Source organism: Lemur catta, chromosome X, assembly GCF_020740605.2.
Source record: "Lemur catta isolate mLemCat1 chromosome X, mLemCat1.pri, whole genome shotgun sequence".
NCBI classification, from domain to species: Eukaryota; Metazoa; Chordata; class Mammalia; order Primates; family Lemuridae; genus Lemur; species Lemur catta.
In genome coordinates, this window is record NC_059155.1 from 32,956,434 (window position 1) to 32,973,984 (window position 17,551).

At 45.3% G+C, this 17,551-nt stretch overlaps 1 protein-coding gene across 1 annotated transcript; it reads left to right on the forward strand.

Annotated features, from left to right (window-relative positions):
• The first annotated feature begins 15,957 nt into the window (after window positions 1-15,957).
• On the forward strand, window positions 15,958-17,340 carry LOC123628703 (keratin, type I cytoskeletal 18-like). Its single transcript, XM_045538607.1, is given in 3 exon segments — window positions 15,958-16,302; window positions 16,304-17,054; window positions 17,057-17,340. Coding segments are annotated over 3 exon segments (1,296 nt in total). The 5' UTR covers window positions 15,958-15,987; the 3' UTR covers window positions 17,287-17,340.
• Window positions 17,341-17,551: the final 211 nt, after the last annotated feature.

The following is a 17,551-nucleotide window of genomic DNA, read 5'->3' on the forward strand; positions in this document are numbered from 1 at the left end:
CATACCCCGGGGCACCAGAGGGGGGACTCCCTTGAGGCCAGGGGCAACCGGGCTGCAGACATTGAGGCAAAAAGGGCTGCGGAAGGGCCGGTACTAACCGATGTTCTGCATCTAAGCTTGCCGCCCCCTGGGATGGGAAAGATGCCCCCCCAACCGGACTATTCCAGCACGGACATAAGGTGGGCCACAGAAAAGCTGCAGGCGACGCTGAACAAGGACGGCTGGTTCCAAGACGGAGAACATCGCCTGATAGTCCCTGAGGCCTTAGGGAATCACCTACTAGGGCACTTGCACCAGACAACGCATCTTGGCAAAAAGAAGATGTTACAGCTGCTGGCCACGGCACGACTCAGATTCAAATCACAAGAGAAGACGGCAGAGGACATTGTCAAAAACTGCCGTGTCTGCCAGGTTATGCAGCCGGGGAAGGTCAGAGGGACCCATACAGGTACCAGGGAACGGGGGAGGCAACCTGGGTTGTTTTGGGAAATAGATTTTACAGAGGTAAGACCAGGGAAATATGGGTACAAATACTTACTGGTCATGGTAGATACCTTCTCAGGGTGGGTAGAAGCCTTTCCTACTAAAGGAGAAACTGCTTTAATAGTGGCAAAGAAAATATTAGAAGAAATAGTTCCCAGGTATGGGCTGCCAGAGAGCATAGGGTCTGACAATGGACCAGCCTTCACAAGTCAAGTTAGTCAGGGACTAGCCCGGGCACTGGGGACAGATTGGAAATTACATTGTGCATATAATCCCCAGAGCTCAGGGCAGGTAGAAAGAATGAACAGAACCCTGAAGGAGACTTTGACTAAATTGGTCCTAGAAACTGGCGGAGACTGGGTGACCCTCCTTCCCTTCGCCCTGTTCCGAGCACGGAACACCCCCTATCATTTAGGCCTAACCCCCTTTGAGATTGTGTATGGTGCTCCTCCACCAGTAGTGCCAAAAATAACTTTTGGGGCTGCGCCTGAAGCCCCAAAAGAGGTGCTACAGGCTGTACAGGCTCTACAGCGAGTCCAGGGCCAGATTTGGCCTGCACTCCGAGCTTTTTACCAGACAACCCAAGAGGGGAAGAGAGAGGATACTGGGCACCTTTACCAGCCGGGAGACTGGATATGGGTGAAAAGGCATAATAACAAAACCCTAGAGCCCAGGTGGAAGGGACCTTTTCAGATTATTCTTGTCACCCCCACTGCCCTAAAGGTTGATGGTGTGGCAACCTGGATACACCACTCTCACGTGAGACCTGCCAGCGAGGGTGAACAGGAGCAGCAGCAAGATCAGTGGAGGGCCTCAGCAGATCCAAAGAATCCCCTGAAGACCAGACTGACTCGTGTGGCCCAGTGATAGAAGTGCCTGGAACAAAGATGCTTGTGGTGACTGTTATAATTGTGACTCTTGTGGGAACGCTAGTGACTGATCCAAATCCCCACGTGCCTTATAACCTCACCTGGGAAATCACTAACTTGGAAACCCATGAAGTTTATAATAGGACTTCAGGGACGACCCCACTAAACACTTGGTGGCCGGACCTATATTTCAACTTAGAACAATTACCGGGCATTGATGTGGACTATAACCCTGCAAAGCACAACAGGTGGATAGGAGGAACCGCGGGGGGGGGGATGGTGTGGCGCCAAGATGGCGAATTTACTCGACGCCAGGCCCGGATAGAGTTAAGTAGGAATGGGTTTTTTGTATGTCCAGGATTTAGAACAGGGGAAATGAGACGCACATGCGGGGGAATTGAGTCCCTCTACTGTGCATCCTGGAGATGTGTGACCACCAATGATGGAGAGTGGAAATGGCAGGTCCAATCTCTTCTCATCGAAATGTCTTTTGTCCGGCCGTGCTCACGAACCAGGTATGCCTCTGACTGTAACTTAGTACGTGTGAGGTTTACGGAGGAAGGAAAGAAGGACAGACGGTGGGTCACGGGATTATATTGGGGATTCACCCTCTATGATCACAGCAAAGGGGGGCGAGGCACTGTAATACAAATTAAGCTGCGGGTCTCTCCCATCCAAGGCGCTGTAGGGCCCAATAGGGTGCTGACAGAAAAACAGTATACCCAGTGCCCGACAACCCAGAAACCCACCAGCACCCCACTTATACCTTCAGAGGCAACTCAGGTGGCCCCCAGAACACAGGCTCCGGTAGCAAAGAACCTTCTATGGAAAGTGCAAGAGCCACAAGACCCTTTATGGAAAATGCTGATCGCGGCATATGGGGCTTTAAATCGCTCCGACCCCAATGCTACGGCAGCTTGCTGGTTATGCTATGATATTAGACCCCCTTTCTATGAAGCAGTTGGATTAACTGCTCCCTTCAACTACTCAGAGGAAGAAGCCCCTGGATCTTGCATATGGGACCACAAGGGCCCCGGGCTAACACTTCAGGTAGTTGCCAAGAGTGGAATCTGTATAGGAAAGGTAACCCCCACTCATACACAGTTCTGTGCCAAAATCCACCCTTTGGTAAACCGGACTGTAAAGACAAAATGGATCGTTCCAGCACTCAATGGGTGGTGGCTCTGTTCTGAAGTAGGCCTGACTCCATGTCTTAGCCTGTCTGTGTTTAATGAGTCTAAGGAATTCTGTGTCCAGGTGTTAGTATTCCCTAAGGTTATTTACCATCAAGAAGATATAGTATACGATGCATGGACAAAGGGCACAGGCAGAGCCAGGTTAGCTAGAAAAAGGAGAGAGCCCCTTACAGCAATAACTGTGGCTACCCTTTTTGGCCTGGGTGTAATAGGAGCAGGGACAGGCATCTCAGCCTTAGCCATGCAACATAGAGGATTTGACCATCTAAGGGCTGCCGTAGATGAAGACATAACCAGAATTGAAAAATCCATCTCCCTTTTAGAAAAGTCCCTAAGCTCACTGTCTGAGGTGGTGCTGCAAAACCGGAGGGGACTGGACCTTGTATTCCTCCAACAAGGAGGGCTATGTGCGGCCCTTGGAGAAGAGTGCTGCTTTTACGCTGACCACACTGGAGTAGTTAGAGATACTATGGCTAAAGTCAGAGAGGGACTAGCAAAGCGAAAGCGTGAGCGCGAACAAAGAGAAGGATGGTTTGAGTCATGGTTCAATAGCTCCCCTTGGCTAACTACTTTGCTTTCCACTATACTAGGACCCCTAATTGTAATCCTGCTCATTCTCACTCTCGGGCCATATATCCTAAATAGGCTGGTTGCCTTTGTAAAAGAACGGGTTAACACTGTACAATTAATGGTTTTGCGACAGCAGTACCAGAGCTTAGAAATGAAAGACATAAGAGGCCCATAAACCAAATACGAGCAGGAGTGCTCGTATAAACAAAGAAAAGGGGGGAAAATGTAGAACAGGACTGAAACAACATTTTAGTTAATTCTGCGATGGCTTGCTTAATTTATAGCTAATAGCTAATAGCCAAAGTCCGCTTTTGTATACAAGGATGGCTTGCCTAACGCTTGGTTGCGATAAAGAGCTAAAAAAAAAAAAAAAAAACAAAAAAAACATAAAAGACCTGTACTCCCGCTGCGCGGGGTCCCTGCCCATAGAAAGAGACCACTGCGTTGGTGCTCGGGGCTTGGACCCTAGTTCGAACTAGTCAATAAACTCCTTTGCCTTTTACAGCCTCAGTGACTCTGTCATTCTGTTCCCGGGGCCGAGGGAATCTGGCTCTAACATGCTAATGGCAGACCACTGACAAATGACCTTGTGTTTGTCTCTAGGGGGTCCACGGCAGGACTCGGAGAGCTGAAGAGTACAGGGGCAGAAAATGTTTTTACACTGAGCATTATGTTAGTTCTACTTTATAAATATATATTCCGCAAGGTTGTGCTTTGTGATAATTTTACCTGGACTGCCACTTAGTGGCCATTTGGAGAAATACCCAGAAGAGAGCTGCCACTTCTGTAAACCCTCCAGTGTTTTTTAGGGAGGGCCAAATGCAAATGCTTGAACTATGTTTTACATTCCTAGTTGTTTTTTTAAAGCATGCTGAAATCCATGTTAGTGTTACTAAATTTTAAGCAGTAACAATCTTTAAGGATAGGATCTTGCAATTGTCCAACTCATTGACCATTTATTTAAAATTCTCATCATGAGTATTTTCCAGAGGTTCAGAAGGAGCTTGAAAGATTCTTCTGCAAGAGTTTCCACTCTCAAAATCCCCCAAACACCCACTCCCTGTCATTCTGCTAGTGTGCTCCTCTCTGCCCTTTCCTTGGGGACAATGTTTCAGTGAGGCACTCCCCATACCCTTATCAGCCCATCTGTAATCTAGCACTCAGCTTTTTCTAAACTTGAGGTGAAGGGTGAGTATAGGGAGCATTTGAATTAGGAGTAAGTCATAATAAGGGCACAAGCTGAATTACAGAATAAAAAATTCTAAAAAGATGACTTTAATGAAAACCTCTTAATTTTTTAACTTCATGAAAATTTTTTCTAAAGTAAGTTTAAAACTCACTTATTGCAAAATAAGCTTTAACTTTTGTACCCCCATAATATGCTGAAATAAAAAAAATTAAGATATTCATAAATAAAAAATGTATTGTTTATGTTGGAAAATATTAATGTTTATTTCATTGCAGGAGTTTCCCATAAGTCTGCGAATGAAATTTACAACCAGCATCAATGATTTTATTGCTTCCAATGGCTTCTTGTTTCAGAGTAAAAGCCAGATACCTTATTATACATTACAAGGTTCTCCATGGTCTGACCTCTCTGATCTCATTTCCTGTTACTGGTCCCCCCACCCCCAGCCATACTGACTGGCCTACCTGGAATACTCTTCCCCCATAGTCTCATGACTTTGCCCCCTTGTGTCAAATGTTACCTTCTCAGCAAGGCCTTTCCCTACCACCTCATTGAAGGGCGGGTACCCCAACCCATATATGATTTTCCTACTTTGCTCTAGAAAACTTATTACTCTCTGCTATACTATATATTTTGTTCACTTCCTTATTGTCTGTCTCCTTACATAATAGAAGTTAAGATTCAGGAGGGCAGGGATTTTTGTCTGTTTCTGTAGAGCCTGTATATCCTCAGTGACTAGAATAGTGCATAGCACATAGTACATACTCAATAAATATTGAATGAATGAATGAACATAGCTGGCAATGAAGTTTGGAAACATATGAACCTATTTTTTTTTTTTTTTTAGAGACAGGGTCTCTCTCTGTTGCCCAGGCTGCAGTGCAGTGGTGTGATCATAGCTCACTGCAACCTTGAACTCCTAGGCTTAAGCGATCCTTCATACTGCCTCAGCCTCCTGAATAGCTGGGACTACAGGTATGTGCCACCACACTCAGCTAATTTTTAAAATATTTTCTAGAGCCAGGGTCTCGCTATGTTGCCCAGGCTGATCTCAAGCTCCTGGCTTCAAATAATCCTCCTGCCTTAGCCTACTGAGTTGCTGGGATTACAGGTGTGAGCCACCACACCCAGTTATGAATCTATTTTCTTTATGTAAGGAAATTTTCTTCTCTTTTTGCATTAAAATGAAAAATTGTCTGATCTCAATAATCTGATGATTCCTCACCATTCTTTGTCTGGTGAACTCCTATACAATCTTTAACACCAGATCTGTGACATCCTCCCTGATTATCCCCTGCCGTAAGAATGAATTAGTCACTTCATCTGTGATTCCATAGTACATGTATGTGCCTTGGTTTTAGCATTTATTATATTATAATCCTATAATAATAATTAGCAATTATAATTATTAGTACTGATAGTATTAACTTACATGTGAGGCCCTCCAGAATAGAATCTGCCTTATTTATCTCTGTAGCTTCTAAGCCTAGTACAATGCCTGGCACACATGAGGTACTTAATAAATATTTGGTAAGTGAATAAATGAATGAATCATTAAATAAATGAATTATTGAATCAATAAACAAAGGATAAAATTGTGTTAGTACAAGGTTTCTATGCATGCTAAACAGCTTCTTAAATATCCAAAGGACTACCATGCTAGTGACTGCTTCCTCAGACTTGCAAAGAGCAATTTCCTAGACCACCCACTGTACTGGTTTATTACATCCTATTATCAGTAGGAAATGTGAATGAATTGTTTTTCCAGTAGCAGGAATGGTTTTGTAAGCAGTAAATGGTAAGTTCAGCTGCTTAGACTATAGTTTACAAGGAGGCTAAGTTCTGGGCTTGGTTTTCATGTAGGCCATTTCACCGAATTCTGTAGTCTGCCCATAGACTTGTCAGGTCACTTGTCAGTGTGAGCCAGTTGTCATAAGACACTGTCACATATGAGCATGCAGAAATTGGTGAAGGCTGTGGATAAAATTGTCTGTCCTATTGACAGTCTGTCAGGAGTTTCATCTTGGGACAGGGACACCAAGCCCCCCACATTAGGTCTCCTGGCTCCCTGAGAGTACCAAGAATAAAGAAAAATGCCTGGAATGACTCTGGGGCCGAGCATCCTTTGGAGCTATTCTCAGCACGGGGCACTGTTGGGCTCAGCTGCTTCCGCTGCTCTGAAGTGAAGCGCTCAGTCACCACAGACATGGTGCAGCTTCTGGCTACTATGCAGTTTCTTTTGAACAAACCCATCAATGGCCTCTCTCATCCACCTGACCTGCTTTTCAAATGATAGTCTGTCTCCTGGCTACTTCAAAATGGTAGACATGTTGCCGCACTCAAATCTGTCATACATAGGAAAGCACAATATCCCAACGTTGAATTTAGCTGACACAGGTAGATAAGTCAAATGTTCTGAGCAGCCTTAAATGATCACGTCCAGGGGACTTGTCTATCGTCAGCAGCACACCACATACTTACCCCTTACTGAGAGGAAAATGAACCCAGTACCAACTCCAACTGGCAAGGGATACAAAACAAACAGATTCTGAAAATTGCTTTCTTAAAGTAAAAAGCATCGCGATGCCAGTAGCAAACTATTCCTGACTATCTTTAGACTAACCAGCAGCAACAATAGAGAAAGTGCTGTGGAATCTTGCCAGCTTCTAACACAGCCATCTCCCTCACAGAGCTTAAGGTCAGTGAAGCTTTGTCAGACCGCAACAGCTAGGAAATTAGAAATACATGAACTCTTGGAGGAAAGAAACACCGATCCAGTTCCCTGTGGTGTAAGCGTAAAGGATCCGAGCAGAGGAACCTAGTAGAATGTGGAGGTTGTGCAGGTGCATGAGAGTCAAGCTCACTTAGAACCACAGTCCAGAACAGCTAAGATTTGTTTCAAAGAGTGAATAACTGAAACCTGCAAACATCAGGGCTCTAACCCAAGAGAGAACAGAGTACCCTGTAACAATATATGCTAATTAAACTCAACTTGGTCAGGGTTAGTTCCAGTGTTACAATTCATAGTGTGCCTTGTTATTGATTTGTGGCTAGAGGTAAGCAAAGCTCTCTTTACAGCTGGCACATTTTGAAGCGCCACCCACAAATAGGGAAAACATGCAAATGCAATGTCTTCTAAAGTGCTGCGGTTCCGCAGTGGAGTTCTCTATGGCCATGAAAGATGACAAGTATGTGGACTTTGTTGATCTATGGAAATGTGTATACATAATAACGTTAAGTGAAACAGTGCGTCCACATTGATCACAGCCTTGCAGGAAGCCTGCACATCCGCCAAGATCTCAAGTGAATATGGAGTGACACAAATAGAATTGAATGAGCGTTCGGTTGTGAGTTTTTTTTTTTCAGTAGAGTTAAGCTCACCATAAGAATAAATGAAAGGAATAAAAAACATTGCTGTGGTTCCAAACCTGTGTAGCAGTGAAGCACAGATTGAAATCCAAGTCCATCAACTCCAGAAAGGGAGCAAACAGTGGAAGGATGACATAGTGACACAGCAAACAAAAGGCCCTGACTAGAAACACAATACTGAGGCAGTGATCCGCTACAGCACAAGGTTAATGCTACTGTAGGTTAGCTGGCTGTTGTGAGCAGTATGCATTCTGTTTGAACAGTACTCCCTTCCCTAGAATTAAGGGAAACTATTGATTTTTTATATGCTTGCACTTCAAATCCTCCGTGTAGTTATCAGTTTTTCAAATGGTCCTGAGGAAGAATTGAGATTGTTAGAGAAGTTGCAGAGGTAAGGGGAAACTTCCCCTCCCCCACTCACAGCGTGATTACTCACTATCCCAGTGGGGTCCAGATATTTTAATGCACGCCTTTTAGAGGGGAAGAGGAGCTGAGGAATATAGGTCATTCTGTTTAGGGGCAATAAATGGTTGTTCGGGAGGATGAAAGGATGGGGAAAACCGGGTTGACTTGTAAATGATTCTCTGTGCAAATTCAGTTAACCTTGAGAGACAGGTATTGTATTTAAAATAATTTGGGCCAGGTCTGGTTGCATTCTTGATCTTCTTTCCTGCAATATGGTGAGATAACGGGGAGAGGAAGGGAAATCCATTTATTGTTCTTTTTGATGGGTCAGTCCAGTTTATGCAGATAGAGGGCAAGCCTCTTCCAAGGGCCTGTTAATCTCTAAGAGCCTTTAATGCAAAATATTCTTTATACCAAGGAGTCGTATTTTGGGGTGAGATTTCCTGAGCTCCCTCAAAGTGTTAGGCCAAAATCTCAAGGCTTTGTCTCATCTCTGGAGAACGGAATGGAGGCCCTCTCAGAGGGTTAGGAGACCAGAGAGACCTGGAGGGCCAGATACTGCAGCTACACACAAACACCGCCTACACAGACTTGCTCACAGGCAGGCGGGGGCAATGGCAATGAAGCTGTGGTTTTGCTGTTCATGCTGCTGGGACATGCCTGTCCTGTCTCCAGATAGCTCGGGCAGACACACGGTTGCATCTGTGCAGGAGCCACGCAGCACTTGCTTATCCGTTTTGCTATTGCTTTCCCCACCTTTGGGCCATTTTCTTCTTCTGCACTTTTATTAGAAGAGGACAGGGAGGAAATGCAGTCCCATGCCTGGATTGCAGCTGGTCCTCCCCAAGTTTCACAGCAGTGGCAGCACCATATGGAAGCCTGGACTGTTTGCGTAAGTTGGGATAGCAATAGGTAAGATCTATGTGGTTTCCCAGGGGCAGGTTTTGCCAGATTATCTAAGCACTTCATCTGAAGGTTGGATTTCGTTAGTTACATGGACAGTTTAGGGTGGTGTGGGCTAGTCCCTGTGAAATCTGCATAGCCGTTCCCTTCTTTGTGCCTTAGATCATCTGTGCCATTATTTTCTCCCCGCTTTTCCCAATGCTCCATGGTTGCTGTGCTCTGTCTTAACAAGAAGTGACTAAAGCACACACACCAATAATAAATAAGAAGTTTCTCAGAATCAATGTGTAGTGGGTACTAAGTACACACCTCATAGGCAACTGTAAAATTGCCTGGAAGAATTGATGCATGTCTTCCCCGAGCAGTGTTTGTAGGCTTTGTAAATTTACGGCATAAATCAGAGGCATCGTTCTCTGAACAGCATCTTCAGCAATGACACCAACGATGAAGGGAGACGGGATAGAACTGGTATTTCCGGCATCTTAGTGGGGAAAAGGAGACCAATGTAATATCTCTGCCAAGGCCATGAATTATGGCTTTATACAACAGTGTTCTCAGAAATAAAACTCTTCTCCACTGACTGATCAACACAGCACAAAAAATCCATCCAGGGAGGTCCCCAATATAATGCCTGATGCTACAACAGCTGAGATTCTGACAGTGCTGCACTCTCACATTCAGTCTCCTCATATGTAAATGTGAGCAAGGAAGAGGAAGCCTCGGCCAAGGTCTTTATTTTACAGACTGTGAGTTCAGTGAGTGGCTGACCTGCACTAATCCAAAGACAGAAACAAAAACCGAAAAGGAAACACAGCCACTTGTATGTTGATAAACTGCTCAGTGAAGCCTCTGAACCAGGTGACAATGTGATGGATCCAGTCCAAGGGGACAATGGCAGGAGAAATTGCCTAGAATAATTATCTGGCTGGCATCACAGAGCCAGCCTGTTGGGAAAGCCAGTCCTGACATTTACTCTGGCACAGCTGTTGACTTTGAAGTGAGAATCCTTTGTTCTATTTTGCTGACACTCAGCTAACCTGGGGCCTCCAGGAAGGCCTTTGCAAAGGTTATTTGGATGAGACTTTCAGCAGGAGACATCACAATTGAAGGTTTCATCTAGGTAGTGTGGTATAGGGTTTAATGTTTTTTGAACACTTACTATGTGCCAAGCACTGGCAGAAAAGAGTTGGCATGTTCAAAACAGGTAAATAAGGAGGGTTTAATGAAGAGACTGCTTACAAAGATATGGCCAGGGTTAGGGTAACCGGCAAGGGATGATGAACCTAGCATCAGCCAGGAGCTGTTACCACCCCTAAACTGAGGGAGCAAAAAAGCTGTGGCTTAAGTCATGTATGCCTGAAAGAAGCTGTGAGTGGCTGTGGGAAAAGGGAAGTAGCCACTCTGCAGCTATGAAGGAAGGAGAAAACCAGGTGAGTGAATACTTTGGCCTCACTCTTCTGACCTCTGGTCTCCTGCTAGTCTCTCCCATTGGCCAGGCCAACCAGAAGCCAGAGGAGATGGTGTTACTGAAAGTTCGGTACTTGTCCCCACTGACCGTGGCTGAATGAAGACTGAGGACAAGTGGTTTGAGAAGAAGGAAAAAGAAGTTTATTAATTTGTTGGCAAATGAGGAGGATGGTAGACTTATGTCTTAAAGTACCATCATTCTATCTATAAGCAGACACACAAAGCTTTTAAAGGGAGTTTTCAGCTTCGAGCTATTGCTGTTTAATTATAGCATCTCCAGTGAAGACAATGTCCTCACTTCTACCCAGATAATTCTGTTGAGCCATCTTCTGGGTACAAAGAACAAAGGACACTCCCCTGCCCCTCTGATCACTGGCCTCTGGCAAGAATGCAGGTTTTAATTCCCAAAAGGTGTGGGCGGGGGGTTAAAGAGACAACTTGTAATACATTTTTCCCTTTCTCAGACCCTTACTTCTATTACAATGGGCGCCCACTGACGCAGTGGGTTGAGACCACAGAGCAGGATAGAGAAGGATGGAGGATGGATCTGAAGGGGCCTGCAGGGAATATGCAGCACATCCCCACTTTACAAGTAACCAAATGAGGCAAAATAACTTGTCCAGCAAGGAAGTGGCCAAGCAGAGAGTTGAACCATCTGACTCCAGAGCCCATCCTCCACTACCCTATCAGAGTCTTCATTTCTGAGTCCACCTACCTGTTCCCTCTCATCTCCCTCTAGTTCCCTCTACCCACACACACTCTGCTGCCAGGGGCTCTGCCTCTTTCAGATTGTATGTGCTGGCACATTCTGTTTCCAACTGAAATGCCATTTATCCAAGAAGTCTTCTCTAGCTGATGATGGATGACTACAGCCCCTCCCTCTTTGGAAGCTCTGAAGTGCGTCATCTGAGTTCCTTTTGTGACATTTATCACATTCTGTTTCACATTTGATAATTTTCTTTTCATAGCTCTCCTAGTAGACTATGAGCTCTTTAAAAGCAACCACTCGATGCTACTCATACTTGTCTCATGCCCAGGATCCAACCCAGTGCTGGACAGATAGTAATTAACACATATGTGCTGGGTGAATCTGTCAAGCCAGCTAGGGGAGACAGGACAATTATTTCCCACGATAGAAAGTAAAGTAGTTGAAAAAATACTAAACATTTTCAAAATAGATGTATTAAAATTCAAGATTATTTGAGGCTTAAATAGTTTGTTTATACACACAGAATTTATTATCATTTTATTTTCCTGAGTTTAGTGAAAGAAAATACATCAACGATATTTTGAAAAGCTATTACTGGCAAAAAATATTAACCCTTCAAAAATACAGAAAAACACGTATATAGGCACACACACTTTTTTCTTTTGCCTCAGGCTCCAATATGTCTTGGAATGGCACTTTAAGATCCTGTATTTAAAAGTTTGCTAGGCCGGGCGCGGTGGCTCACGCCTGTAATCCTAGCCCTCTGGGAGGCCGAGGTGGGCGGATCGCTCGAGGTCAGGAGTTCGAGACCAGCCTGAGCGAGACCCCGTCTCTACTAAAAATAGAAATAAAAATTATCTGGACAACTAAAAATACATATAGAAAAAATTACCCGGGCATGGTGGCGCATGCCTGTAGTCCCAGCTACTCGGGAGGCTGAGGCAGGAGGATCGCTTGAGCCCAGGAGGTTGAGGTTGCTGTGAGCTAGGCTGATGCCACGGCACTCACTCTAGCCCGGGCAACACAGTGAGACTCTGTCTCAAAAAAAAAAAAAAAGTTTGCTAGTTTGTTCCTCACATATTATTTTGTATGGAATTGAATTTTTAAAAGTATTGTATTAAAATGTGAGGGTTTGGCAATCCTCCCCTCTTATATTTTGCCCCAGAGGCAAGTGTAGCCGCCCACAGGCGACTGCCTCACTGGCCTTACCCAGCCTCAGCCCTGAGGCCAAGGCAATAGCTTCAGAGCTGGAGAAGAGAAAAATCAAAGGGCTATTGAAGCCCCAGCATCTAATGTAAATGACATTCTAGCCTCTTGATCTTTAATTTCTGAAACATTCATTCAAAGAGATCTTCTAAGTCCATCATTAGCCTTATCCCACTCTAGGACGGAAATTAAAATATCTCCCAAACATGGGGATGATATCGCGAGCAAGACCATTCAGCATCTCTTGCCCTCTATCAGGTAAATTATTTCCATGTGAGGAAGCTTAAAACAAAGTAGTAAACTAGGGGGATAATCTCTTTCCCCCTTTCCTTATCTGATGGGTGCCTTCTGGGCCTGAGCATGTGCTTCAGAAACCACCTGGGGCAGGGCTCAAAACAAATAGCGTAGCCAGAGGGTTTAGCCCTCATCCCCACCACCTGGAACCCCATCAGGGACCAGATGAGTGGTTGTTATTCTGATTATTTAAAACTGTCCTTAAGATATTTAATTAGATTAAAGAAACACCACCAAAATGGAACTAAAAAAACACATTGTAAATAATCTATTAGTACCTTACCAAGATATGGTAAATGTTACACACACATACACACACACACACACACACACACACACACACATATACGCGCGTGCGCGCACATGCAGATGTTTATCATAAAACTGAAAACTCGAAAACAACCAAGATGCCTCCAAATAGGGGAAAAGTTAAGTAAATTATGGTTACTCCACTTGATGGACTAGTATACAGTCATTAAAAATGATGGCCATGGAGTCTAGGTAGCACCATGAGAACTTAGGTTTGGGGAAGAAACACAATATGGAAATTGCACGCATTGTCATTACTGTCTTACAATTTATAGAATTTGCTTAGGAAAATAGACTGGAAAGAAAGAAACTATTCATTCAACAAACACTTATTGAGTGCCTATTCAATGCACAGTGCAGAGCTAAGCATTTTACACATTTTCATTGGATTCTGACACTGACATTATGTGATCCCCATTTTACAGATGAGGAAAATGAAGACAAGAAAGGTTAATTAACAAAGCTAATAAGTGCAGAGCAGAGCTGGGGTTCCATAGGCATTCAATCTGACTTCAGAGCCCGGGACCCTCCTTTACTGTTCTTCTGCCAAATGATAACAGTGGTTGTGCCAGAGTGAGAGGGTTCCCATACCTTTTTTCTTTTGCAAATTTTCCTTGTCACACTTTTATTCACTTTCATAACTTGGTAAATTGCTTCATTAAAACCAAAAGAAAGGTTGCCAATAGAACTTCAAAATAGGAAAGCAAGCTTGTCAACAATACTCAAAAGGAAAAACAACAATAACAAAAAAATCATCCTCAGAGGAAAAGTAACTTTAGCAGCTTTCAGGAAATGAGCAAAAGAGGCAGAAAAAGAATTTAAGAAAATTCTGGTTCTAAACAAGTCCCCCACTCTCCACTGAGAAAGAAACAGATGAAGCTCATCTAAACAGATGGCCTTCAGGAAGGGAAGATGCCTGCCTGAGGGCCCATGTGTTTACTTAAGTAAGTGGTGATCACCGGAACTTTGGCAGGGGGATTAGTGCTGATGGTAGCTGTGAGCAAGACTTGCTCATCTGCGTGGTATAATTTGAAGGTCATTGTATTGGAAATTTTTAAAACTTCATATTTTCCTGATATCTCAACATCCTTACAAACAGGCTGTGAGCACCCCACCCATGTGACCAGGTGCACCAAGGTGATAAGGCTGGTCCCTGCCACAAGCTCCCCTTCTTGTTATCCCCTGACAGTGACCTTCAAATGCACCGGTGAAGTCCCCTCGCAGCATTTGCTTGCATACTGAACCTTGACTCCCAGTAAAAGCACTTGCCTTTGTTCTCCCTCCACTGTCTCTGTTCTCTCCTCCCCACCTGCTTGGTTTAGCCCACCTCCTTGGCACTCCTCCCATATGGCCAGCCCCCTGTGTGGCCTGCCTCCCTCTCTAGGACCTGTGAGTATATAATAAATCTTTTTTTTTTTTTTTTTTTGAGACAGAGTCTCGCTTTGTTGCCCGGGCTAGAGTGAGTGCCGTGGCGTCAGCCTAGCTCACAGCAACCTCAAACTCCTGGGCTTAAGCGATCCTCCTGCCTCAGCCTCCCGAGTAGCTGGGACTGCAGGCATGTGCCACCATGCCCGGCTAATTTTTTCCATATATATTTTTAGTTGTCCAGCTAATTTCTTTCTATTTTTAGTAGAGATGGGGTCTCGCTCTTGCTCAGGCTGGTCTCGAATTCCTGACCTCGAGCGATCCACCTGCCTTGGCCTCCCAGAGTGCTAGGATTACAGGCGTGAGCCACCGCGCCTGGCCTATAATAAATCATTTAATTTCATATGCCTCTCTGAGTATAATGTCTGTGGCTGTGTTGGAGTGATCCTTAAAGACCCCACAAGGGGGACTTCCTCCCCCATTTACAACACAGTCATCAATACAGCAGTTAGATTTCTAAGAACAAGCTTTAAAGTCAGACAAATCTGGGTTTCAACCAGAGTCCAGTTTCTCACCAGCTGTGTGATTTTGATCAAGTCCCTTGACCTCTTTGGGCCTTGTTTCCTTCCTCTGTAACTCAATCTCCTTCACAGAGTTGTTATAAAGAACTAAATAAGGCTTAATGAGATAAGACATATAAAATCTTTAGGACAAAGTCTGACACATAGTAAATGCTCAGTAAATATTAATAATTAATTTCCAAGAAGGTCCCCTTAGATCAAGAATATTTCCCACATAGTATTGATGTTTCTGCCATAAGAATTTCATGCCTTTTGGGCTACTATTTGTCCTTTCTAGGTATTCCCTGTGGTTACCATCATCATCAGTCTTCAAAATCGATGGGGCTGGTAAGCCATGGCCATGGAATAATAGTCTGAAAATGACAGGGGAGAATGATGACCCCACGTCTTTCATGCCTGGTGAAATAGAAAAAGTAAGGAAAGGAGAGAGTTTTACTTGGAGTTAGTGTGGGGAATGGAGAGGCAGAAACGTAAGAAAATCAATCAACTTTTAGTTAGAATGAAAAGGAGACTTAAGGGTTCCAGGCCTTGCTCTGCATCTCTATTAATACTTCTGGGGAAATAAAAGTAGGCCTTTATATCCATGGGAGAGCCACACACCCAAAGCATGAAATCCTCAAATGGGGCAGCCTTTGTCCCTTCTCTCAGCTGAGGGACATCTAACAAACAGAAGGCCATTAGTTAAGTTTTGTGGTTGAGGATGTGGGCCCGGGAATCAAACCGTCTAAGTTTCAACATCTTTGCCAGTTAAAAGTCAGAGGACATTGGAGAAGACATTTAATGTCTCTGCCTCCATTTCCTCACCTTTGAAATGAGAATGATATAATAGTACATAGAACTCTTGTGAGTATTAAATGACTTAATAACATCTTAAGTGCCTAGTGCAGCACCTGGCACTTAGTATGTGCTCAGTTAATGGTAGTTGTTAGCACTGTTAGCAAGGCATACCAATGAGTGAAAAGCAATTTTGTTAAATTTGAGAAATAGAAAACATTTCACTTAACTGCTTTTAAAATTAAGAATTGGCCCACGGACCCTGAGTCCTGTCCTGTCACTCTCTTCCGCCGACAGCATGAGTTTCACCACTCACTCCACCACCTTCTCCACCAACTACCGGTCCCTGGGCTCCGCCCAGGCGCCCAGCCGTAGCGTCCCGCCCGTCAGCAGCACGGCCAGCGTCTATGCAGGCGCCGGGGGCTCGGGCTCCCGGATCTCCGTGTCCCGCTCCACCAGCATGCGGAGCGGCTGGGGGCCCGGGGGCCTGGCCACGGGGATGGCCAGGAGTCTGGCAGGAATAGGGGGCATCCAGACCGAGAAGGAGACCATGCAAGAGCTCAACGACCGCCTGGCCTCCTACCTGGACAGAGTGAGGAGCCTGGAGATAGATCAATAATCAGAGGCTGGAAAGCAGAATCCGGGACCACCTGGAGAAGAAGGGGCCCCAGGTCAGAGACTGGGCGCATTACTTCAAAATCATCGAGGACCTGAGGGCTCAGATCTTTGCAAATTCTGTGGACAATGCCCGCATCGTTCTGCAGGTTGACGATGCCCGTCTTGCTGCTGCTGACTTTAGAGTCAAGTGTGAGACAGAGCTGGCCCTGCGCCAGTCTGTGGAGGGCGACCTCCATGGGCTCCACAAGGCCATTGATGACACCAGTATCACTCGGCTGCAGCTGGAGACAGAGACCGAGGCTCTCCAGGAGGAGCTGGTCTTCATGAAGAAGAACCAGGAGGAGGAAGTAAAAGGCCTACAAGCCCAGATTGCCAGCTCTGGGTTGACTGTGGAGGTAGACGCCCCCAAATCCCAGGACCTCGGCAAGATCACGGCGGACATCCGGGCCCGGTATGACGAGCTGGCTCGGAAGAACCGAGAGGGGCTGGACAAGCACTGGTCCCACCAGACTGAGGAGAGAACCACAGTGGTCACCTCACAGTCCGCCGAGGTCGATGCTCCCGAGATGACACTCACGGAGCTGAGACGTACAGTCCAGTCCTTGGAGATTGACCTGGACTCTATGAGAAATGTGAAGGCCGACTTAGAGAACAGCCTGAGGGAGATGGAGGCCCGCTACACCATGCAGATGGAGCAGCTCAGCGGGGTCCTGCTGCACCTGGAGTCGGAGCTGGCACAGACCCGGGCAGAGGGCAGCGCCAGGCCCAGGAGTACGAGGCCCTGCTGAACATCAAGGTCAAGCTGGAGGCTGAGATTGCCACCTACCGCTGCCTGCTGGAAGACGGGGAAGACTTCAATCTTGGTGATGCCCTGGACAGCAGCAACTCCATGCAAACCATCCAAAAGACCATGACTCGCAGGATAATGGATGGCAAAGTGTTGTCTGAGACCAACGACACCAAAGTTCTGAGGCATTGAGGCAGTAGGACCAGAGTGCCCTTATACCAATAAAAAGTTCACAGGTCATTGAAAAAAAAATTAAGAATTGAAACCATAAATATTAATACTAGTTACAAGAGATTAAAAGCTTTCTTCCATTTCATATTATGGACATATAGGAGTAGAAGACAATGGAGATGGGGTAAAACTGGTCTAAAGAGTCTGCAGGGAGGGAGGGAAAGACAGGAAGGTAGCCTCTGGCTGGGCAGGTGCTGAGTGTGTGAATTACCATCGCCTGCTGTTC